The following is a 24,628-nucleotide window of genomic DNA, read 5'->3' on the forward strand; positions in this document are numbered from 1 at the left end:
TCAGCTCTTGGTCTAGTTGATTTTCTCTGTTGTGCTTTTAGTCTCCATTTCATATTATTTCTCCTTTCATCTTTTTATTTTCTTCTTTCTGTTTCCTTTGGGTTCAGTTTGCTTGTATATTTTCTAGTTTTTGAAGGTGGAAGCTTAGGTTATTGATATAGTGTCTTCTTTTTTAATATGTATATATTACAACTAAATTTTCCTCTTATTGTTTTAGCTTCTTCCTTAAATTTTATACATTATCTTTTTGTTTTCATTCATCTCATTATTTTTCAGTTTTTAATTTGATTTGTTCATTGATCCATTTGTTAGTTTGGAGTGTGTTGTTTAATTTCCATATGATTGTGGAAATTTTTAATAGAGCTTTAATATAATTCCATTGCAGTTGGTGGAGAAGGAAATGGCAACTCACTCCAATATTCTTGCCTGGAGAATCCCAGGGACAAAAGAGCCTGGTGGGCTGCCGTCTATGGGGTCCCACAGAGTCAAACATGACTGAAGTGACTTAGCAGCATTGCAGTTAGAGAACATATTTTGTATTTTTTTTTAATTTATTAAGGTTTATTTTAAGACTGAGACTTATAACATGTGGTCTGTGCTGTAGAATGTTTCATATGCACTTGAGAAAATTAGCATTTTCCTGTTGTTGGGTGGATAGTTCTATCAGTGTGACTTAGATATAGTTGGTTTATAGTTTTGTTTATTTTCTGCACTGAGCTCCTGTGCAGTTGTTTGTTATTAGAAGTAGTGTATTGAAGTCTCCAGTTATTATTTTTGATTTATTTCTCTCTTCGGTTGTGTCAGTTTTTGTTTACTGTGTTTTGAATCTCTGTAGCTATGTGTACATCTGCTCATAATTGTTATATCTTACTGATAAGTTGACCCTTATCAATATAAAAGATTCCTTTTTTGGTTCCAGTAATGCTTTTTCTTTACTGTTAAATGTAGCATTCCATTTTAATTCTCTTGCTTCTTTTAGTATAATTTGTCATTTTCTTTGTGGTTTCCTTGCAGACTGAAATTTATGTTTTTAATTTAAAAGAACTGAGTTCATATTAACACCGGTTTAATTTCCATAATATGTAAAATGTTTTCTCCAGTATAATGCCATTCCTTCCCTTCTTGATGCGCCTATTGCATACAAAGTATATTGTTATATATTTAAGCTCATCAATAGTTTTTAACTGTTCCTTCTTTCCTTTATGTAGTTGTCTTTTAAATCAGAGAATATAGCTGCAAATAAAAGTATATTAGTAATATCTTTAACCTTTACCTATGTAGTTACTGTTAACTGGTCTTCATTCCTTTGTGTTTACTCCGGTTACTGTCAAGTGTTTTTTATTTCAACCTGAAATGCATCATTTACTATTTCTTATAAGACAGGTCTGTTAGTGATGTCTTCTCTGAATTTTATTTAATAATGTTCTAATTTCACTTTTACTTGTGAGGCATAGTTTTCCTGGATATAGACTTCTTGGTTGACTTCCCCCTGCCCCCATCATCTCTCTGAATATGTCGTTTCCTTGCCTACTGGCCTTTATAGCATTTCTGATGAGCTGTTAATCTTACTGAAGATCCCTTGTATATGATGAGTTTTTATTTTCTTGCTGCTTTTGCAGTTCTTCTCTTTGACCATGATGTGTATAGATATGGATCTCTGAGCCTTTTTGCTTTGAGTTTGATGAGTTCTGTATGCATAATTTCTAAGAAGTACAAGCCCTGGATTACCAGGGGAAAAGAAAAAAAAAAATAAAAGGAAGGGTAGAAGGGGCCTTCAATTACTAGGGAATCATTGCTGTAACTTTACCCAACAGTTAGAACCTCTCACCTTTGACAAAATTCCCATCCCAGGCCTCCATAAACAGGGCAAGGTTTTAGGGATTTTATTAGTCTTATACCATCAATGCCATTAATAAAATCTATGACTCAGTGAAAAAAATTTTATTTGAGATAGTCAGACTTTTTACTACAATTATTTGTTTTATTCTTAAAATGGCTAGGAAGTTATTACTTTATTTTGGAGTAAACTTATTAAGTAAATCATTAGTTATGATATTATTTGAGGGACTTCCACTGCATTCAGAGAAGTGCATAAGTCATGTGTATATTGCTTGATGAATTATCACAAGTGTTTTTATTTGTATGTGAATGTTTTACTTGCGTGTAACTGCCACTTAAATTAGGAAGTAGATTCAGTAAATTTGAAAGTTCCATTAATTTTGAAAGCAGAGATAAGGGGCATTTACTTAAAAATTTCTCTTTGAATTATAAAGAAATAATTTCTCTATTTTGTGTGTGTGTGTTAGTCTCTTGATCATGTCTGACTCTTTGCGACCCCATGGACTGTAGCCCACTAGGCTCCTCTGTCATGGGATTTCCCAGGCAAGATTACTGAAGTGGGTTGCCATTTCTCTATTTTAAATGTATTTATATGCCATGCTATTTCAAAGAAGTATTGCATCTTCTTGTTTTGTCATAAAAGGATTTAAATTATTAATTGTGTATTTGATGTAGGAGTACAGTTGGACAGAATGAGCTGAAAATTACAAGTAATCGAGCAATAAATTCAGGATTGTTTTTTGAAGATAAACCAAAGCCTTCAAAACAGTCATTTCAGTCTTACCAGGAAGCTTTGCAGCAGCAGGTATCCATTCATTTTTTTCATTTGTTCATTCATGTAATGTTAAACATCTTATGTGTTAGTACAGTGGCCCTTTAAAACTCAGAGTGTGGCTGAGGAGAAAGAATTCCATTTATTTATCATTAAATGTGATAAAGTTTGATATAGACAGGCTGGAATGCATGGGATAGGGAGAGTAATTGCCTTGGCTATTAGGAGGGCTTCACGTGGTTGATGGCTTTTGAGTTTCATGTTATACAGTGAATAAATATGAAATTCCTGGTGTATTCAGGGAATGGAATTGATGTAGGAGAAGGGGCTGGAGTGTTAGATTATACTGGATTGTGAAAGATAGCAAGTAAGGGGTTTTCAGTTTCATCTTGTTATCTATCGACAGCCAAAGGGAGGAAATCTCAAGCCAAAGGGTGAAAGAAATATAATTGATGTGAGCAGATGTGGCTTTTAGGAAGATATCTGGTTGTGATGTGGACGGTTGGGAAAGAGATGTGGCGGAGAAACCTTTTAGTAAAACTATTAGGTAGTCCAGCCAGGAAGTAACAAGGTCCTGCACCAGGTGGGGAAGATGGACAGGACATCGGAAGAGACATTTCTTGGATTTCATTAATAGGACTTAAATTTAGGGACTGAGGAAAGAACAGGGCTTTAAGATGATTCTGAGTCTTGTAAGAGGATGATAAAGCTATGAACTCTTAAGGATAGGGAAAACAGAGGCAGAACACTTAGGGAGGAAGATGACATTCTATTGTGGTTTGTAATATTTGGAGAGAGTTTACTTAGGAATAACTGTATCAAATGTGTGGATTTTGGGAGGGAATAGTTATATCTTCTCCAGAGAGGTCCCTGGAATTCTAGGTTTATATATTCACCTGAGGTACCCTTCTACAAAATTCCACTGGGATTTCTTCTAAAGCTCAGATTTTTGTTCTGTTTTCTACACTAGGCAACCTTGAAAAGTGGGCTTTTTAAAAATTACAGAATTACCAACATTATTTTTTTGTGTTAGGAATCTATAAACAAGAGACTGTATTTATCTGTTTTCAAATGAGCATATTAAAAACACCACTGACAGAACCAGAATCCCTAACCCTAGAATTTTTTATGTGATGACTTCCTTGACCTTCCTGAAGTAGTTACTTAAATTTGCTATGCATTTGGTAATGATTTTAAAAATAACTTTCCAAAATGTAGGTCTTTATTCATTGCCTATTTATATGTCTTTAAAGACCAACCCTGTGCTTACACTTGATGATGATAAGACCGTTTTGTGTGCTTTCATAAAGTGTACTTAATAGCCTGGCATTCTCTAGAGAGCTTTGAACCTTCAGTACCTTTGAACTTTGGGAATGGAGTTTGCCCAAGGTAGAGTAGGTCTGGTGATGCGTAGGGAGTAGTTGGCCCACGTCTCAGAGGTGTGGGGAGTAGTTTGTGGCTGGCCAGGTACCATGAAAGGGTAGATGAAGAAAATGAAGGTAGGGAGAGTCTTGGAGCCCATGAAAATGGTGAGGTTAGGAAGGGAATAGCTCTGGGAGTTGGGAAGATGAAGTTGCCTTAGTCCAAGTGGCACCAGTGGCTGGAAAGGGCCCAAGTGACAGGATGTGAGGGAGTAGCAGCTATGTATTCCAGCTACCAAAGTGTTTTTAATTGTTTTTGCATATATTTGTGATATTAAATTTATAGTAAAGTATACTGGGAAAAAGTCTAATTTTCTAATAGGAAAAATAAAATAAAATATGATCTTAAAACTAATTTTTTGTATCAGAATACTTGTTAGCAGTTAGCATTTATTACAAATGTTTCTTAATGTTGTTAAGATTCAAGAAAGACAAGAAAGAAGAAAGAAAGAACGTGAAGAAAAAGAAGTATATGAAGCCAAATTAGAAGCTGAAATGAGAAGTTACAACCCCTGGGGGAAAGGTGGAGGTGGTGCTCCTCTGAGAGATGACAAAGGAAATCTGATAAGTATGTTGTTTCTATTGATTTTTAAAAAATATTTATTTGGCTGCATCAGGTCTTAGTTGCAGCATGTGGGATCCAGTACACTGATCGGGGGTTGAACCTGGCCCCCTGCAGTGGGAGCACAGAGTCCTAGCCACTGAACAACTAGGGAAGTCTCTGATTTGTTGTTTTTAAAAGAATCTAAGTTTAACTTTTAAAAAAATGGGGAGTAGAAAGAAGTGGGAATCATAGTCTGTAAGGAAAGGTCTCTTTTTATACAGCTTGATGCGGAAGAGGTATTTTGATAGTAAACATGATAGCATGTTAAAAAGCCTTTCTTCATTTATTATTATTACAAAATTTTCACCCTCTAATGATAATAACTCGATTGCAGAGAAAAGTTTATGTTAGTTAGCAAGTTTTTACCCAAACTAGTAGTTTGAATTTTTTTAAGTTTTCTAGTAAAAATAATAAAATCCTTACTGCAATATTTTTAAACTAATAAGGTGTCTTAAGTGATCTGATGTAGTTGTGGAAAAAGTGAAAGTTAAGTCACTTAGTCGTGTCCGACTCTCTGCAACCCCGTGGACTGTAGCCCACCAGGCTTCTCTGTCCATGGGATTCTCCAGGCAAGAATACTGGAGTGGGTTGCCATTTCCTTCTCCAGGGGATCTTCCCAACCCAGGGATTGAACCCAGGTCTCCCGCATTGCAGGCAGACACTTTAACCTCTGAGCCACCAGTTGAGCTCAGTTGTGGAATGTTATGTTTAATTCTTATATGCCATATACCCGCACAATGCAGGGGCTCTTGACAAAAACCTGGGCTCAGAAATGTTTGGCAGATTGCAGAATTATATTGATTTATCTTTCAATCATGTATTCTTAAAAATGTTTCATCTAGAAATCACACAACGGGCACTTTGAAAAGAGAGTTTTTGCAACTTGTTATATATGTTGGGATGGTCTTCAATTAGCTTAGAATAAAAGCAGAGAAAGATAATGGGTTTTTAAAAATCATTTAATTAGAAATGGGAAACGAATAATTAGAAAACCCATTAGAGTGATACAAAGTAAATTTGATGTTCTTCAGGTTTATGCTTTGTTGTAGGGATAACTGAGTGATGTAGTCAGAAGATATTGGGGGTTGAATTACTAGAGTTCTTAATGGCTATGTCTTTGATTCTCTGTTAAAGATGGCTTTTTAAAAAAGATGTATTAGAGGCCCACTTAGATTAATGAGGAAACTCTTTTCTTTCCCGATAGATTTATTCCTTTCCTATATTCATCTCATACTTTCTTCACAATTTTGAAGATTAGAACTCTTATTCTATTTATAAATAAGATGATTTTAGGTGATCCATTAAATATATATTTAATTTAATATATAAATTTAATTTAGGTGATCCATTAAATATGATTTAGGTGATCATATTTAATAAGATGATTTTAGGTGATCCATTAAACATATATTTAAAATTATATATTACTGGAATAAAATATATATTACTGGTTTTCCATTTATGGGTGGTACTGCAACATTTCCTTTGAAAGTAAAGGTATTTAAACAAAAAGTGGTCTAACAAAGAACTCCCGTTTCTCAGAGGCTTAAGGCAGTGTAAATTACTTCTCACTTAAACTGCATTTGATGCTATTTGAGTGGTTCTCCAAAAGTTGACTTGGGAATCTGCCTCTTCCAGTGTGTCACTCGTACCATTTTGGAGTCTTTAATTTCTAGCTGCATAGACATGGTCCAGAGGATGGGAGAACAAGTTGAGAATTTTGATGGGGCCTGACCTAAAGGTGGAGAAGTATCACTTTTGTCTTTGTTCAATTGTTCAAACCTATTTATAAGGTTCTAAAGTAACTTCTTGGGAGGCTAGAAGGGTTTCTTTATACCCAGGCGGAGGACATAAAATTGATAAGCATCTACCCAGTCTTTGCTATAGTAAATTTAAATTATGAATTGATAGAAGCATAATAGTTACCATGAAGGAAGTGCTTATGTAACAGAAACTTTGGGAAACACTGGAATAATTTCCTAGAAGTTTCCAGCTTGCCTCAAAGATTATTTCCAGTTCAGAGAATATAATTATAATGTCCTATATGTGTTTAATTGGTGGAAGTAAGTAGGTTAAGTGTTTGTTATTGAATTATAAAATATTATTTTAGAATTGCTTGACCTAACAGGAATGGAGCAAACCTTTCTGAGATTTTTATTTTTAATGGTAATGTTTAGTTTGCTTATTTAATGCTTCAGTTATGCCATGAAGTAAAAAAGGTGTGCTATTTTATCAAATGCAGTGGAACAGTTTTTTAATGGTATTTTCAAAGCAAGTAAACTTGAAGAATATGTTTGTTTTGTATTTAGCTGTTACATTTGAGAGAAGGAGAGGGAACCTAATTTTCCTATTATATTCCCAATATGTAGTAAAAACCAGTGTTTTCTTTTACTCCATTAGATGGCCAAGACCATATAACAGGGATTATGTTGGATGACTTTAATTCAGCTGCTGGCTTTTCTAATTACTCCTGTTTCATCTTTCATCTTTTATTACAAAGAAATTAAAGAAATTGGATGTTCAACATATTCTTAGCTCTCTGAGAAAGATCTCTTTGTAAGGTAGTTATTAATAAAATATCAAAATCTGTTACCCATACAATTTTAACATAGCATCAACCCTTTGAGAGTAAGTACCTCTCATTTTGATTATTTGTAATACATTTAACATCTGTTTCCTTTCTCAGTTTTTTTAAAGTTCCCATAAAGAAAAAACCGAGTATATTCTACAGTGAGTGAATGGATAAACTGTGGTACATTCATATGATGGGATGCTACTTAGCAGTTAAAAAAAAGAATGAGCAGAATAATTTGGGAGGCTTCAAAGAGAAGACCTAAGGGAAAGAAGCCCTTTTACATACACATATATTCTCAAAATACGAGGAGCCTGATAGGCTGCAGTCCATGGGGTCGCTAAGAGTCAGACACGACTGAGCGACTTCACTTTCACTTTTCAGTTTCATGCACTGGAGAAGGAAATGGCAACCCACTCCAGTGTTCTTGCCTGGAGAATCCCAGGGACGGGGAGCCTGGTGGGCTGCCGTCTATGGGGTCGCACAGAGTCGGACATGACTGAAGCGACTTAGCAGCAGCAGCAGCAGAAATGGAGAACAAATCACTGGTACCAAGATTATGGCTGAGGACAGGGAATAACTATGATGGAATTTTGGGGGGTGATGGGACTGTTCTGATTCCTGATTATGGTGATGTTACTTGACTGTGTATTAAAATTTTTAAAAATTGTACACTAAGAGAAAAAGTAAAAAAAAAATTAAAAATACTTAACCAGTTTGAAAGATAACAAAAGTATCTCATAGTTCTAATTGATTAATAGCAAGATTGTTTCATGTATATTTGATTAGGTATTTATATATTTTTTATGTATTATATATGCCCCAGTTAGATTTATGTTTGTTTTTATGTGATTTATTGAGAGACAATTTGCATATGATACAATTGACCCTTTTAATGTGTCAGTCAGGGCTATAAGTAATTCAAAGGCTTGATTGGGACTGGAGAATCTGTTTTCTCTATGGCTCCCTCACATGACTCAGGAGGCCCCAGTTCCTTGCCATGTGGGCTTTCCCTTAGAGCTCCTTAGAGTGTTCATTATGGAATGGTAGCTGGCTTTCTTTGAAGTGAGTGAACCAATAGATCTAGCAAGATGGAAACATAATGTCTTTTATGAAGTAGCCTTGAAAGTTTTATACCATCATTATGCAGAATCCTGGGCTTCCCTAATGGCTCAGACGGTAAAGCGTCTGTCTGCAATGCAGGAGACCCGGGTTTGATCCCTGGGTTGGGAAGATCCCCTGGAGAAGGAAATGGCAGCCCACTACAGTATTCTTGCCTGGAAAATCCCATGGACCATGGAGCCTGGTAGGTTACTGTCCATGGGGTCGTAAAGAGTCGGGGACGACCAAGTGACTTCACTATGCAGAATCCTTGTCATAAGAAGTAATCCACACTCTAGAGGAAGGGACTAGAGCTCCATCTTTTAAGGAATGTTTATATAAAAAAAATTTATGAATATGTTTTAAAACTCCACATGATATTTTTTCACTAGGAATACTAATGATGTTGGGTAAATGTCACTGTGACTTGTTTTGAATTGCTACTATTTGTTCTATATTTAGATAGTCAAAAGTTCTGAGGTAAGGTACATATAAATATGGTTTTTATGGATTGTCAAAATGTATACACTCTTTAAGTTCTCTACTAATTTTGACTTTATTTTTTAACATTATTTTTGAAAAATTTCTTACAAGTTTTGATAATCTGGTTTCTGTTTTCAGGGTACCAAGATAACCATTTAAGTATTCCAGCTCTGGTCCTGTTGGTTCTCTTCATTTCTATTAAGCATATTAATTATAGGAATGTGTTTATTGAAATAAATGGCTTATTTTTTCCCTCTCAGCTGATTTGAATAGGATGCACAGACAAAATATAGATGCCTACCATAACCCAGATGCAAGAGCATATGAAGATAAAAGGGCTGTTGTATCTCTAGACCAAAATTTAGCCACTTCAAATGCTGAGAACCAAGATGCTGCAAATAAAAACTCAGGTTTTTAATCATATATATATATATTTTTACGTTTCTAACGTTGTTCAGTAGCATTTCTCTTCTGTTCTCCAACAAAGTTCTTATTAAGATTTTGAGAATTTGGTTATTCTGAGTCAGAAAGCATAACACATTATTTATGCTATTTACAATAACTTTTCTATATAGGTATTTTGAAAAAATGAATAGAGAGATACATTTTGCTCCTTAATATTATACTCTGTATTTCTTCTCAGCTTTATTAGTTCTTATATATACTTTAGGTGCTGCTAACAGCTTTATTTTGCTAGTGGGAAGGAGATTTCTTAAATAGTTTTCTTTTTTTTTTTTTTTTTACCCATACAGAGTTTGGTTCTTACACCCATAAGAATTAGTTTAAATTAGTGAGAACATACCAGATGTTGTATATGATAAATTATACAGTAAAATTCATTTTTTGTTTTATAAACATTTGCGCTCCCTTATAAGCCACAGTGTACAAAGAAGTAAATAATTTACTTTGACTTCTGGTCACATCTCCCTTTCATAAGCATATACCTTTGGTTTGGTATTAAACAGGGTCCTTTAAAGATTCTGTAAATTAAAGATTATTCAGTATCTTTATGACTTGCCAGGAAAATTTGTAATCATCTTTCTTTATCAAGTATATGTGAAAATATGTTACATATTTAGAATTCAAGTGAAGTTTAAAGAATATACTACCTTATACTGTATTTTGATGCCTATAAAAATAACCATTTATTTACAGCAAATTGAATTATTAGGACTCAGAGTGAGAGCCAAATTAATAATTTCATCAAAAATTCTACTTTTTAGTAGTTCAAAAATCAAAACTAGATTCACTGTGTAAAAATCTACTGTGGATCAAAGTAGGAAAATATTTTCTTATAATTAGAGTTTAAATAGTGATACAGGCTGTCCATGGAAACAACCTACAGTACATCTCTTGAAGTATTCCAAAAGGCTGCAGAAATTAGTGCTACTATCAAAGGTTTGAGAGATGCAAGGCTAGTAATTCAAATCAGAGCTTACCATTTAGTCTATCTGTTTGGCCAATAAGTCATATGTATTAAACATGTAAAAAAATTTTTTAAAAGAGTGTACGATCAGTCAGGGATATTTTGAAAGGACTTTTTAATACAGTGTTCTTGTCTAAAATTAAAATTTTTGAGAAAGTACAGAGTGTTTACTGTAAATAAATGGGGAATGTGACCAGAAGTCAAAGTAAACTTATTTTATTTCTTCGTACATCAAAACATCTTTTCATTTTATTTTAGAGAATTTTTGCTTCTTTCTGATTACCATTATTTTTCTCTTCATTGGCTGCTGCTTCTGGAGCAGTCTGTATTGAGATCAGTGGTACAGACCCCTGCTCTACTCCTCTCTTCCACCCCCTGTATTGTTTGTACATAGTTCCCTCTTAGCTTAGAATTTTCTCTGTCATAGTAATAACACGTCAGACATCTAGCTTTGCTTACTAAGCAAAAACACAGGAAAAATAGAAAGTTTCCATGATTCTTTCCCCAAAAAGAGCACAACCTTGATGACTGAATATGCACAGCAGAATTTGTTATCTATTTTTATTGTGTCTAACACCAGGGTTTTGGTGCTAATTTGTGGCCAGGATGTGGTCAGGATGCTCTAGTTTAAGAAATCATAAAATGTTTAAATTCCCCTTTTTTGTGCATTGAAATTCCCTAAATTAACTTTCATTTCCTAAGAATTAACCTAAAATAGACTTTCTGAATGCAAAAAAAACTATTGAGAGTCACTTAATTTGTTGCTATGCCATCATATATGTATATGAGTTTATGTATTTGTATGTGTGTATTTATATACATGTGTTCACACATAAAATATACATATGTGACACGTAGTATTTTAAAGGCCTTAAGGGAGCTCAAATATGCCTGAAGTTGAATATCTTAATATATACTTGAGATTCACTATCCTCTAATATTTTGTCTTCATTAGGCCTGTTTTAAAAGCTCTTCTTAATGTTTGTTGTTTTTCTTTTACTTCATGATTTTTGGGTGAAAAATCATGTTTAAAAAGTTCATACTAATTTGGATTAAATTTATTTTTTTGCTTATTATGCTTGAATGCATTTTCATTTTTGTTTAGAGCATGTCTTTCCCTTTGGTTTTGTTTTTATAATGTTTTTATGTTTAAAGGAACTTATCTTGCCTGTCTCTAACAATATTTCTTCTCTAATTGCCTCAAAGGTTTAGAATTTGACAGATCTCAATGTGAAACAAACTACTCAGTTTTGTTTTTCTGATCAGCCTTTCCATAATAACCTAAGCTTTTAATGTTTAGGTATTGATTTGCCTTTCTGCTGATCTATTCAAGTAAGCATTAGTAAATTTAAATACAAAGGAAAAGAGACCCAAATGACAGCTCAACTGCAAAGCAATTGGCTTACAACCACTATATGAGTGAGAGAAATAAATGCTTTAGATTGATGGTATAAGGAAACTAAAAAATGATATATTTTTATATAAATATAAAATGATATAAAAAAGTTACGTGAGCCTTAAATTTGCATACAGTTTTTTTCTGCATTCAAAAGACTGCTGGGGCATACTTATTTTCCAGGCTGCTTTTATAAAATAATATTTTTCCTTTCCCAGAATGTTTAATACTATTTATAAATAACATATATATAGCATATTTTTAATCTTCAAATTTATATCATTAATCTGATACAATTTTTAAGTAAAAAGTATTGCATTGATTAAAAGTCATTTTAATTTTGTAAAAATTAAAAATGTTTTTAGAGCTAATTTTCTAATTTGTGTTTTAAACCATGGATAGGAATCCACTGATTTTTTAAAAGCAATTTTAGAAATTTTTTATATGTGTATACATAATACATTTTAATGTGTACTTAAGCAGTATTCTTAAGAAAAGGATATTTACATCATACATAAGAACTTAAATGTGTGCTTTATAAATTTTATTTTAAAGCCTTTGCTGCAGTGAGAGTTGCTTAGGTTACTAACTTTTATGTTTCCTTGATGACTTTCAGATATAGCTATATTATGATTTTTCAACTGTGTATTAATTTTTTTAGTTTCACCATTTTTTCCCTCTCTTTTCATCTGGTCTTTAGATGCTAATCTTGGTCGTCTTCCGAGTTTAGCCTCTGGGCTTCCATATTTAGTGCCTTTTTTCAAAATTTGAATTTATTTAGCAAAGTCTTTATTCTTTAACCTTTATGTTTTCTATGCACTGGCTAATGGTATGTTTTTGCAAAATTTCCTTTTCAAGGTCATATGCAATCACAGAGCTCTCCTTTTGCTCGGGGAAATATTTTTAGTGAGCCTCCAACTGAACTTCAAATTAAACAGCAGGAATTATACAAGAATTTTCTTCGTTTTCAGGTGAAATGCTTATTTGATCATGGTTTCAAAGTTTCATAAAAGTTTTAATAAACTTGCAAAGATTTTATCCACAAGATAACATCTTAAATTTAGAATAAATTCTAAAATGCCATGCAGTTATCTAAAATATCTAATTCATATTAGATAGAAATTATATTATTTAATTTATATTATTATAATGTTTTACTTATATATGAAAAAGGAATAAGGAGACATGTCAGGTATACCAGTTGACTTAATCTTTTTAAAATTTTGTTAAATCATTAATTGTTAGAGAGTGCTGGAATTTCTAAAACTGAAACTCTTAAAATGTTCACCTATCAGGCATAAAATGAATCTTTCTAGATGTTTATGTGTTAATAGAAATAGTTTTTTTCTAAATGACTTTATATTCTTGACTCAGTTGTTTAGTTTGTAAGTAAATATTAAAAATACTCTCACATTTTGTATTTATTTGCTTCATTTATGTGTGTAAGCAAATTGCATTTAAAACACTAGAAATGCCCAGAGGAAGACACTTGAGCATCAGGTGTTTATTAAGCAAATGGGTTTATTGAACTCTCATACTGTGTCCACCCTTGGGATGGAGCCTGAGGTGAATGAGGTACCTGCCCATAGTGGGCTCACAATATTTTCTCTTTTTACCATCCTCCCTTCCATACCCACACTTACAACCCAGTGTCAGATTAATCCTTTGGCCAGGTTAATCCTCCTTTGATATAATTTCTCTTTATTTAAAATCTGTCGATAGCTTTTCTAAATAAAATGTCCATATTCCTTAGTCTGACACTTAAGGCTATCCAGTCTGATCCCAGCCTCTTAAATTCTTCTTAAAGAGAGTCTACTCAAATATGCCATCTTTCTGATCCTAATTATTATGGACTCTTAAATAAGGCAGTGACATAATGGATGTGGTCTTAAGGATAATTGATCTGGCAATACTGTTGAAGTATTTTGGGTGGATTTAAAGTACTGGAAGCATGGGTCACAGACAACTAGCCAATCTGATCACATGGACCACAGCCTTGTCTAACTCAGTGAAACTAAGCCATACTGTGTGGGGCCACACAAGACAGAAGGGTCATGGTGGAGAGGTCTGACAGAATGTGGTCCACTGGAGAAGAGAATGGCAAACCACTTCATTATTCTTGCCTTGAGAACCCCATGAACAGTATGAAAAGGCAAAATGATAAGACACTGAAAGATGAAGTCCGCAGGTCAGTAGGTGCCCAATATGCTACTGGAGATCAGTGGAGAAATAACTCCAGAAAGAATGAAGGGATGGAGCCAAAGCAAAAACAACACCCAGTTGTGGATGGGACTGGTGATAGAAGCAAGGTTCGATTCTGTAAAGACCAATATTGCATAGGAACCTGGAGTGTTAGGTCCATTAATCAAGGCAAATTGGAAGTGGTCAAAAAGGAAATGACAAGAGTGAACATCGACATTCTAGGAATCAGTGAACTAAGGTGGACTGGAATGGATGAATTTAACTCAGATGACCATTATATCTACTACTGTGGGCATGAATCTCTTAGAAGAAATGGAGTAGCCATTATGGTCAACAAAAGAGTCCAAAATGCAGTACTGAGATGCAATCTCAAAAATGACAGAATGATCTCTGTTTGTTTCCAAGGCAAACCATTCAATATCACAGTAATCCAAGTCTATGCCCCGATCAGTAATGCTGAAGAAGCTGAAGTTGAACAGTTCTATGAAGACCTACAAGACTTTCTAGAACTAACATCCCCAAAAGATGTCCTTTTTATTATAGGGGATTGGAATGCAAAAGTAGAAAGTCAAGAAACAGCTGGAGTAACAGGCAAATTTGGCCTTGGAGTACAGAATGAAGCAGGGCAAAGGCTAATAGAGTTCTGCCAAGAGAACACACTGGTCATAGCAAACACCCTCTTCCAACAACACAAGAGAAGACTCTACACATCTTCCAGCAACACAAGAGAAGACTCTACACATGGACATCACCAGATGGTCAACAACAAAATCAGATTGATTATATTCTTTGCAGCCAAAGATGGAGAAGCTCTATACACTCAGCAAAAATAAGACCAGGAGCTGACTGTGGCTCAGATCACGAACTCCTTATTGCCAAATTCAGACTGAAGTTGAAGAAAGTGAAGAAAACCACTAGACCATTCAGGTATGACCCAATCAAATCCCTTATGACTATATAGTAGAAGTGAGAAATAGAGTTAAGGGACTAGATCTGATAGACAGAGTACCTGATGAACTATGGACAGAGGTTCGTGACATTGTACAGGAGACAAGGATCAAGACCATCTCCAAGAAAAAGAAATGCAAAAAAGAGAATGGCTGTCTGAGGAGACCTTACAAATAGCTGTGAAAAGAAGCGAAAAGCAAAGGAGAAGAGGAAAGACATACCCATTTGAATGCAGAGTTCCAAAGAATAGCAAGGAGAGATAAGAAAGCCTTTCTCAGATCAATGCAAAGAAATAGAGGAAAACAATAGAATGGGAAGACTAGAGATCTCTTCAAGAAAATTAGAGATACCAAGGGAACATTTTATGCAAAGATGGGCTCAATAAAGGACAGAAAGGGTATGGACCAAACAGAAGCAGAAGATATTAAGAAGAGGTGGCAAGAATACACAGAACAGTACAAAAAAGATCTTCACGACCCAGATAATCACGACGTTGTGATCACTCACCTAGAGCCAGACATCCTGGAATGTAAAGTCAAGTGGGCCTTAGGAAGTGTCACTAGGAACAAAGCTAGTGGAGGTGATGAAATTCCAGTTGAGCTATTTCAAATCATAAAAGATGATGCTGTGAAAGTGCTGCACTCAATATGCCAGCAAACTTGGAAAACTCAGCAGTGGCCACAGGACTGGAAAAGGTCGGTTTTCATTCCAATCCCAAAGAAAGGCAATGCCAAAGAATACTGAAACTGCTGCACAATTGCACTCATCTCACATGCTAGTAAAGTAATGCTTAAAATTCTCCAAGCCAGGCTTCAGCAATATGTGAACTGTGAACTTGCTGATGTTCAAGCTGGTTTTAGAAGATAGAGGAACCAGAGATCAAATTGCCAACATCCACTGGATCATTGAAAAAGCAAGAGAGTTCCAAAAAAACATCTGTTTCTCCCTTATTGACTGTACCAAAGCCTTTGACTGTGTGGATCACAGTAAACTGTGGAAAATTCTGAGAGAGATGGGAGGAAATATCAGACCACCTGAACTGCCTCTTGAGAAACCTATATGCAGGTCAGGAAGCAACAGTTAGAACTAGACATGGAACAACAGACTGGTTCCAAATAGGAAAAGGAGTCCATCAAGGCTATATATTGTCACCTTGCTTTATTTAACTTATATACAGAGTACATCATGAGAAACGCTGGGCTGGAGGAAGCACAAGCTGGAATCAAGATTGCCGGGAGAAATATCAGTAACCTCAGATATGCAGATGACACCACCCTTATGGCAGAAAGTGAAGAGGAACTAAAGAGCCTCTTGATGAAAGTGAAAGAGGAGAGTGAAAAGTTGGCTTAAAGCTCAACATTCAGAAAATGAAGATCATGGCATCACTTCATGGCAAATAGATGGGTGAACAGTGGAAACAGTGTCAGACTTTATTTTTTTGGACTCCAAAATCACTGCAGATGGTGATTGCAGCCATGAAATTAAAAAGACACTTACTCCTTGGAAGGAAAGTTATGACCAGCCTAGACAGCATATTAAAAAGCAGAGACATTACTTTGCCAACAGAAGTCCATCTAGTCAAAGCTATGGTTTTCCCAGTTGCCATGTATAGATGTGAGAGTGGAACCATAAAGAAAGCTCAGCACTGAAGAATTGATGCTTTTAAACTCTGGTGTTGGAGACAACTCTTGAGAGTACCTTAGACTGCAAGCAGATTCAACCAGTCCATCCTAAAGGAGATCAATCCTGTATATTCATTGGAAGGACTGATGCTGAAATTGAAGCTCCAATACTTTGGCCGCCTGATGGGAAGAACTGATTCATTGGAAAAGACCCTGATGCTGGGAAAGATTGAAGGCAGGAAGAGAAGGGGATGACAGAGAGTGAGATAGTTGGCTGGCATCACCAACTCGATGGACATGAATTTAAGCAAGCTCCAGGAATTGGTGATGGACAGGGAAGCCTGGCTTGCTGCAGTCCTTGGGGTCACAAAGAGTTGGATGTGTCTGACTGAACTGAGGGTAGAATTTAGGGAAAAATAAAGAAATCTTGTCATTTTGTAGTCTTTTATTGTTTGTAAGGTAGGTTTAAATATATTTTCTTATTAAACCTCACAACTCTCTGAGGAAGGTATTACTATTTTTATTTTAAGACCAATAAAAGGCTGAGGCTCACCTGTGGTGGCAGAACTAGCACGTTGACCCCAAGTGTCCTAACTTTAAGTGTCATACCTAGAGATTCCACACTCTCCAGTGTCTTTCTTCTGGCAAAAAACTAGTAGTATTGTGGGAAACTTTGACTTACTAGTTTCAGAATAAGTGCAATCTTCAGTTCTCCTAGCCTATAAAATGGTGGTTTATGTATTTTTCTTTTAGGAGTCTGTTAAAATCTCCTGCTTTCCCTCCAAACAAAATCTATTCCAGAGCTCCAAGAAAATGTAAAATAGCTAAATGGTATTTATTAATATCAACAATATAGTGTCAGACAAAAAGAATCCCTAAACTTAAGTGTTAAAAGAAATGTTATAAAATGTTCAGATCTGTGCATAAAGATTCAAAGGAAGCCTTAGCTCCATGTCTGCATAAATAGGTTTTAACCCTAAAAAAGTTATACCATTATTAGTTTTAGTGCAGCAGAAGTCTTCATGTGCTTCAAATTTGGTGATTAATACATGTGAGTGTTTAGATGTCATTTTAAACTGCAACTTTAAAAATAATTAGCAAGTTTAATAAACTATTTGCAGGACCATTGAACGACTTTTGTATTATATGGTTTGCAAACCATTGACCTGAGCAATAACTTTTCTCTTTCTGTTGAAGAGCTGTGTGGCACTTTTGTTGGATTGATATTTCTGTGGATTCATTAGGTGTGAGATCATTTATGATTGTGACCCATTAATGGTGAAGTGACCTGGTGATTGTGATTATTTTTTTTCATGGAGGAGAGAAAGGGAACTGAGTGTTCAGTGTGTGGTTTTATTGTATGGTTCATGAATGATGTTTTCTTTAGGGCTATTGTAATTGAGGAGGTGATTTAGGACTAAGTGGTGTGTATGTACACACCACTTAGTCCTAAATATTAGGACTGTACATATTTAAAAGGTTTGTGATAAATGTTGGAAAAAGCCCTAGCATGTAAAGTTGTGGCATAGGTAAGAAGACTGCAGTTCTTATAGCTCAAAAGTTTGACAGCACTAAATATAGTAACCTTGAGACTAGAGGAAATGCAGACAAGAACTCTTAAAATATTGTGAATAGTCATGATCAGTCCATACTTAAGAGGGATAAAAATTTATTGATATCCTTAAACCAGCATCATGAATCCTCAGGTCCCATGCTGTCATTCTCTGTCTCATTCATGAAGGATGTAGACTATCTCTCAGAGTCTTCTTCCTGTCACATCTTAGACTTTGCCTTGTAGTATTCACCTAGAATACTCAGCACTGCAGGTTTCAGGTGGCATTCAAACAAAACTTAATTATGAATCCTTGTAGCTGACATCTTCATATACCTTACATCTTGTCATTAGAAAGGAAATAAAGGCTATTCTAGGGAAGAGATTTCTACTTAAAAATGGTTGCTAAAACATTTCACTGCTGTTTCAGGATACTAGTCACAAGGAACTTTGAGACATAGTAGTAGTAGTCATTATAGAATAACATAATCATTAATTACTAAGTATTGGGCCTTCTACATAGGAACTTTTATGTTTTTTACATACATATTTTCATTTCAATCTTTGAGCAGTACTTGGAGATATAGACATTAGTAACTCTTTTTACCAAATGACAAAACTGAACCAGAAAGTTTCATAAGGTCTGTGGGAGCTGGAATTTTACTTGGAGCTCTTATCATTATATCATGGGGCCTCTCTAGTACAATACAGGAAACTGAAAAATTTAGGAACTTACTTTTACTTACAAAAGCAGGATATAAAGGTTGAATTCATAGGATAAAAGGGTAAATTAAGTGGTATTCTAACTTTTCAGTAGTTTCACAAAGTAGTAACTAGATTTAATTCTTTAGATTGAGGAAAAGAAGCAAAGAGAAGAAGCAGAGCGAGAGAGATTAAGAATTGCTGAAGAAAAAGAAGAAAAACGGCTTGCAGAACAGAGAGCTCGAATCCAGCAAGAGTATGAAGAGGAGCAGGAAAAGAAAAGGGAGAAAGAGGAGGAGGTGTGTTTTTTCCTACTCTCTTTTTCTGCTTAGTCTGAGAGTGAACTCCTTACTTTGACTTGAAAAGATACCTATTACTCACAAAGGAGAACAGTCTTGGAGTACATTTAGAAAATAGCAGATCATTATGCATTTGTTAGATGTTATTTTATAAAAATGAAATAACTAAATTAAGAAAAGAGATAAATGATGACTTTTTTTATAGCCAAAAAATAGTTTAGACTGACTAGCATGTTGTAATATTTTAGATGCCTAATATTTTATTATTAAGCAGACCAGTATGTCATCTATGGGCTTCCTTGATAACTCAGCAGTAAAGAATCTGCCTGCAGTGCAGGAGACACAGGTTTGATCCCTGGGTCCAGAAGATCCCCTGGAGGAGGAAATGGCAACCCACTCCAGTATTCTCACCTGGAAAATCCCATGGCCAGAGGAGCCTGGTGGGCTGTAGTCCAAAAGGGTTGCAAAGAACTGGACACAACTGAGTGATATGAGGACATATCATCTATACCCTCCGTTTTATCTCTTTATTTCACACAAATACGAATGAACTGAATGTGTGTATGGAGTGTGTATTTTTTCTTTATTTTAAAGCAAAGACTGAAAAACGAAGAGCTTATTCGGTTAGCTGAAGAAAGACGAAAAGAAGCAGAAAGAAAGAAGAAAGAAGAAGAAGAAAAACATAATCTACAACTTCAGCACTACTATGAAAGAGAAAACATGATTGGGGAAGATACAAAGGTAAGTTTCAGACAAAAATGTCTGTGGAACCCATTGTTTAACCCATTTTCCCTGTAAAAGTAGAGTGGTCAGCAAAAAGAGAGCAGAGGAGGTGCTTTTGTCTCTACTTTGTCATGGTGCTTTTCTGGGTGCAGTGCACTGAACTTCCTGTATTAGATGATGTCACTGTGCTTTGTGGTATTTTCCCTGCTGGGAACAGAGTAGTCTTGTTCCCATGGTCCATAGACCAGCACCCTGCAAACTGTTCCTGATAAGATTGAAAGTGTTTGGAAACTTTCATAGTAATTTGTCATTGTAATTTAATGTCTGTTGAATCTGTTTAAAAAAAAAAAAAGTTGGGTTTGGATTTTGTAACATCTGTTAAAAGTTTCTATTAGCTAGTACAGTTGACCCTTGAACCAAGCCCAGGGGTTAATCCATGTGTGTAATTGATAATTGGCCCTCCATACTTACAGTTCCTACACGTCTGTGTAATCAGCCCACCACTGCCTGTAGTACTGCAGCATTTGATACAGAAAAATCTCTCTGTGGAAGTGGACCTGTGTGATTCAAACCTGCATTGTTCAAGGATCAACTGTAATTCATTCTTACTCTTTTATGCATCTGTCCATGATGGATTGGAAATTAAAAAAGAAACTTGTGGCTCACTGCAGATTGATTTGAAGTCCATGTTTCTGAGATGGGGGTTGATTCACCCTTAGATGCGTGAATCTAAGTTATTAGACAGGTGTTTTCTCTCTAGAAAATCAGTTGGCCCTTATGAAAATCCAGTTCATATCTTTGCTTATATTTCAGAGCTGTATTTAAAATTTAGTCATGTCCATCTGTTTTGCAACCCCATGGACTGTAGCCCACAGACTCGTCTGTCCATGGGATTTCCCAGGCAAGAATACTGGAGTGGGTTGCCGTTTGCTTCTCCAGGGGATCTTCCTGGCGCACGAATTGAGCCCACATCTCCTGCGTTGGCAGGCAGATTCTTAACCACTGAGCCCATAGTATCACTAGGGACTTAATAAAAATTCATCTTCCTGGTCTCATCTACAGTGTAGCTGATTTGTTGTTGTTCGGTCACTAAGTCATGTCCAACTCTTTGACCCCATGGACTGCAGCACACCAGGTTTCTCTCTTCTTCACTGTCTCCTGGAGTTTGCTCAAACTTATGTCTGTTGAGTCGGTGATGCCATCCAAGCATCTCATCCTCTGTCTGCCCCTTCTCTCCTGCCCTCAGTCTTTCTCAGCAGTATCTAACTAACCCATAGCGGTTTGGATGCAGTTGGCTTGTGAACCATACGTTGGAAAACACCATATCTTATAGGTTTAGCCCAATTTAATTTTTAAAATATTGTTTTCAGAAATTTAGATTTATGCAGACATTATTTCTTCTAAGTAGAGTTGACAAAAAGATTACTTGGAACAACAGACTGGTTCCGAATAGGAAAAGGAGTACGTCAAGGCTGTATATTGTCACCCTGCTTATTTAACTTATATGCAGAATACATCATGAGAAACGCTGGACTGGAAGAAACACAAGCTGGAATCAAGATTGCCGGGAGAAATATCAATAACCTCAGATATGCAGATGACACCATCCTTATTGCAGAAAGTGAAGAGGAACTAAAAAGCCTGTTGATGAAAGTGAAAGTGGAGAGTGAAAAAGTTGGCTTAAAGCTCAACATTCAGAAAATGAAGATCGTGGCATCTGGTCCCATCACTTCATGGGAAATAGATGGGGAAACAGTGGAAACAGTGTCAGACTTTATTTTTTTGGGCTCCAAAATCACTGCAGATGGTGACTGCAGCCATGAATTTAAAAGACGCTTACTCCTTGGAAGAAAAGTTATGACCAACCTCGATAGCATATTGAAAAGCAGAGACATTACTTTGCCAACAAAGGTCCGTCTAGTCAAGGCTATGGTTTTTCCTGTGGTCATGTATGGATGTGAGAGTTGGACTGTGAAGAAGGCTGAGTGCTGAAGAATTGATGCTTTTGAACTGTGGTGTTGGAGAAGACTCTTGAGAGTCCCTTGGACTGCAAGGAGATCCAACCAGTCCATTCTAAAGGAGATCAGCCCCGGGATTTCTTTGGAAGGAATGATGGTAAAGCTGAAACTCCAGTATTTTGGCCACCTCATGCAAAGAGTTGACTCATTGGAAAAGACTCTGATGCTGGGAGGGATTGGAGGCAGGAGGAGAAGGGGACAATAGAGGATGAGATGGCTGGATGGCATAGCTGACTCGATGGACGTGAGTCTGAGTGAACTCCGGGAGTTGGTGATGGACAGGGAGGCCTGGCGTGCTGTGATTCATGGGGTTGCAAAGAGTTGGACACGACTGAGCGACTGAACTGAACCTAACTGAGTGTGCTGCTCTGGTGTATTTATGGTGTGTTTTGGTACACTGTTCAATATATAATCTTCTGCAGATAACGTGAGCCATTTCTGACTGGGGCAAATATACTCTTTGAATTTCTCACCCCCAGGTTTTATGGTTATAGAAATAAGTATTCACAATTTGAATTTGCTGAAATGTTGTTTAAAGGGGAATCTATGAGTCAGATCTATATTTTTGTTCTATTTTCAGTGTTCCAGGAACATAAGGCTAACATCCTTCATTCTTAGGATATATAATTGGATATATATTTTCTCAGCCTTTTAAAATATATCAGTCAAGTGTCATATCACTCACATTTTTAATTGATAAAGTTTGTTTTTTAGAGCAGTGTTTGGTTTATAGCAGAATTGAATGGAAAGCAGAGAATATTTTATTGTAAAATTGATTATTTGAAAATCAAAGTTGTTTTTCACAGTTCTGGTTCTGCCACTTATTACACCTAAAAAAATGCTTCAGTTCAGTTCAGTAGCTCAGTCGTGTCCGACTCTCTGCGACCCCATGAATCGCAGAACGCCAGGCCTCCCTGTTCATCACCAACTCCCGGAGTTCACTCAGACTCAACGTCCATCGAGTCAGCGATGCCGTCCAGCCATCTCATCTTCTGTCGTCCCCTTCTCCTCCTGCCCCCAATCTCTCCCGGCATCAGAGTCTTTTCCAATGAGTCAACTCTTTGCATGAGGTGGCCAAAGTACTGGAGTTTCAGCTTTACCATCATTCCTTCCAAAGAAATCCCAGGGCTGATCTCCTTCAGAATGGACTGGTTGGATCTCCCTGCAGTCCAAGGGACTCTCAAGAGTCTTCTCCAACACCACAGTTCAAAAGCATCAATTCTTTGGCGCTCAGCTTTCTTCACAGTCCAACTATCACAGCCATACATGACTACTGCAAAAACCATAGCCTTGACTAGATGGACCTTTGTTGGCAAAGTAATGTCTCCGCTTTTTAATATGCTGTCTAGGTTGGTCATAACTTTCCTTCCAAGGAGTAAGCGTCTTTTAAATTCATGGCTGCAGTCACCGTCTGCAGTGATTTTGGAGCCCAGAAAAATGAAGTCTGACACTGTTTCCACCATTTCCCCATCTATTTCCCATGAAGTGATGGGACCAGATACCATGATCTTCATTTTCTGAATGTTGAGCTTTAAGCCAACTTTTTCACTCTCCTCTTTCACTTTCATCAAGAGGCTTTTTAGTTCCTCTTCACTTTCTGCCATAAGGGTGGTGTCATCTGTATATCTGAGGTTATTGATATTTCTCCCAGCAGTCTTGATTCCAGCTTGTGCTTCTTCCAGCCCAGCGTTTCTCATGATGTACTCTGCATATAAGTTAAATAAGCAGGGTGACAATATACAGCCTTAACATACTCCTTTTCCTATTTGGAACCAGTCTGTTGTTCCATGTCCAGTTCTAACTGTTGTTTCCTGACCTGCATATAGGGATATGTAATTTTATGACTGTTTATAGTTTAATTGTGATATATCAGAAAGTTTTAGAGCAGCTTTGTTCTTTTTAATGCATTTTACCCTCAATTTTGAAATTATCATTGCTAGCTGTTATTTTTTAATATATGTAGGCCTAAAATATATTTGTCTACTCTTTTAGTTTTTACTTTTTTGTCTGCATTTTTAATTTTTAGTCTGTATATTTTAATTAGTTGAAATTTGTTTTTTATCCTAATCTGAGTTATAATCTTAATGAGACATTGAATCCATTTATGTTTATCATAGCCAACGTATTTGATCATATTAATTGAATTTTTGACTTTTTTGTTTGTTTTTGTTTCCTTGACAGTTAATTGTTTGTTATGTGGACTATGCTTTCTTTGCTTCATTCTTTGCAGTCCTTTAGAAGGTTTAATTTGTTGCTATACTTCTGCTTGTGGTCACCTAGAGTTTCTTTTTAAATATTGTCTCTCATATATTTCTAATTGTATTAGTCATTAGTGAAAGTAATATTTGATTTTGTACTATGCAGAATGAACAATTTAACATCCACCTTTAGAAATACACATTTATATTTTTACCCAGCCAATCATTATTGCGTTTTTTTGGGAGTATTTGTGTTTCCAGCATTTTGATTTTAATATGAAGTTGGGAGCTATTAGCTTTATTACACCATGATCTGAAACCCTGTTTTCTTCTCTCATGGAGATGCAGAGCTCTGCTCTGACCCTTGATGTTCCTGGTGACAAGGGAATCTAGATTTTAGAGACTGATTTGAGCTGCTTTATATCATTTTCCCAGAAAGGATTTTTGTTTCTTTTTTGTTTTATCCTATTTCTTTTTATTATTAAGACAGTTTTTTACTTTGGCTATATTTTTTTGTTTTTGCTACTTTCCCGATATCTGGTATGCTATTGCTTTACTTCAGTTTGTTGAATTTTTTAATCCTAATCTGATAGTCATATTCTTTAATAAGGATATGTAAATCCATTTGTTTATCCTAACCAATATATTTGATCTTACCTAGTTTATTTTCTGACTTCTTGGATAGATATGTTTTTTAATGGACGGTAGTTGATTTACAATATTAATATATTGGTTTTGAGTGCACAACAT

General features: G+C 35.7%; 1 protein-coding gene across 11 annotated transcripts in view; it reads left to right on the forward strand.

Annotated features, from left to right (window-relative positions):
• The window catches only part of CSPP1 (centrosome and spindle pole associated protein 1), a 110,341-nt gene that overhangs the window by 59,082 nt on the left and 26,631 nt on the right, over positions 1-24,628 (forward strand). For all 11 annotated transcript variants that reach the window (XM_061438906.1, XM_061438901.1, XM_061438904.1 and 8 more), the window contains 6 exons: positions 2,515-2,644; positions 4,453-4,600; positions 9,053-9,202; positions 12,473-12,585; positions 18,790-18,939; positions 19,534-19,680. In XM_061438906.1, coding sequence (XP_061294890.1) covers positions 2,515-2,644; positions 4,453-4,600; positions 9,053-9,202; positions 12,473-12,585; positions 18,790-18,939; positions 19,534-19,680 — 838 coding nt within the window. The remainder of the gene's footprint in view (positions 1-2,514; positions 2,645-4,452; positions 4,601-9,052; positions 9,203-12,472; positions 12,586-18,789; positions 18,940-19,533; positions 19,681-24,628) is intronic.

The sequence above is a fragment of the Bos javanicus genome, chromosome 14 (assembly GCF_032452875.1).
Source record: "Bos javanicus breed banteng chromosome 14, ARS-OSU_banteng_1.0, whole genome shotgun sequence".
Taxonomy (NCBI): Eukaryota; Metazoa; Chordata; class Mammalia; order Artiodactyla; family Bovidae; genus Bos; species Bos javanicus.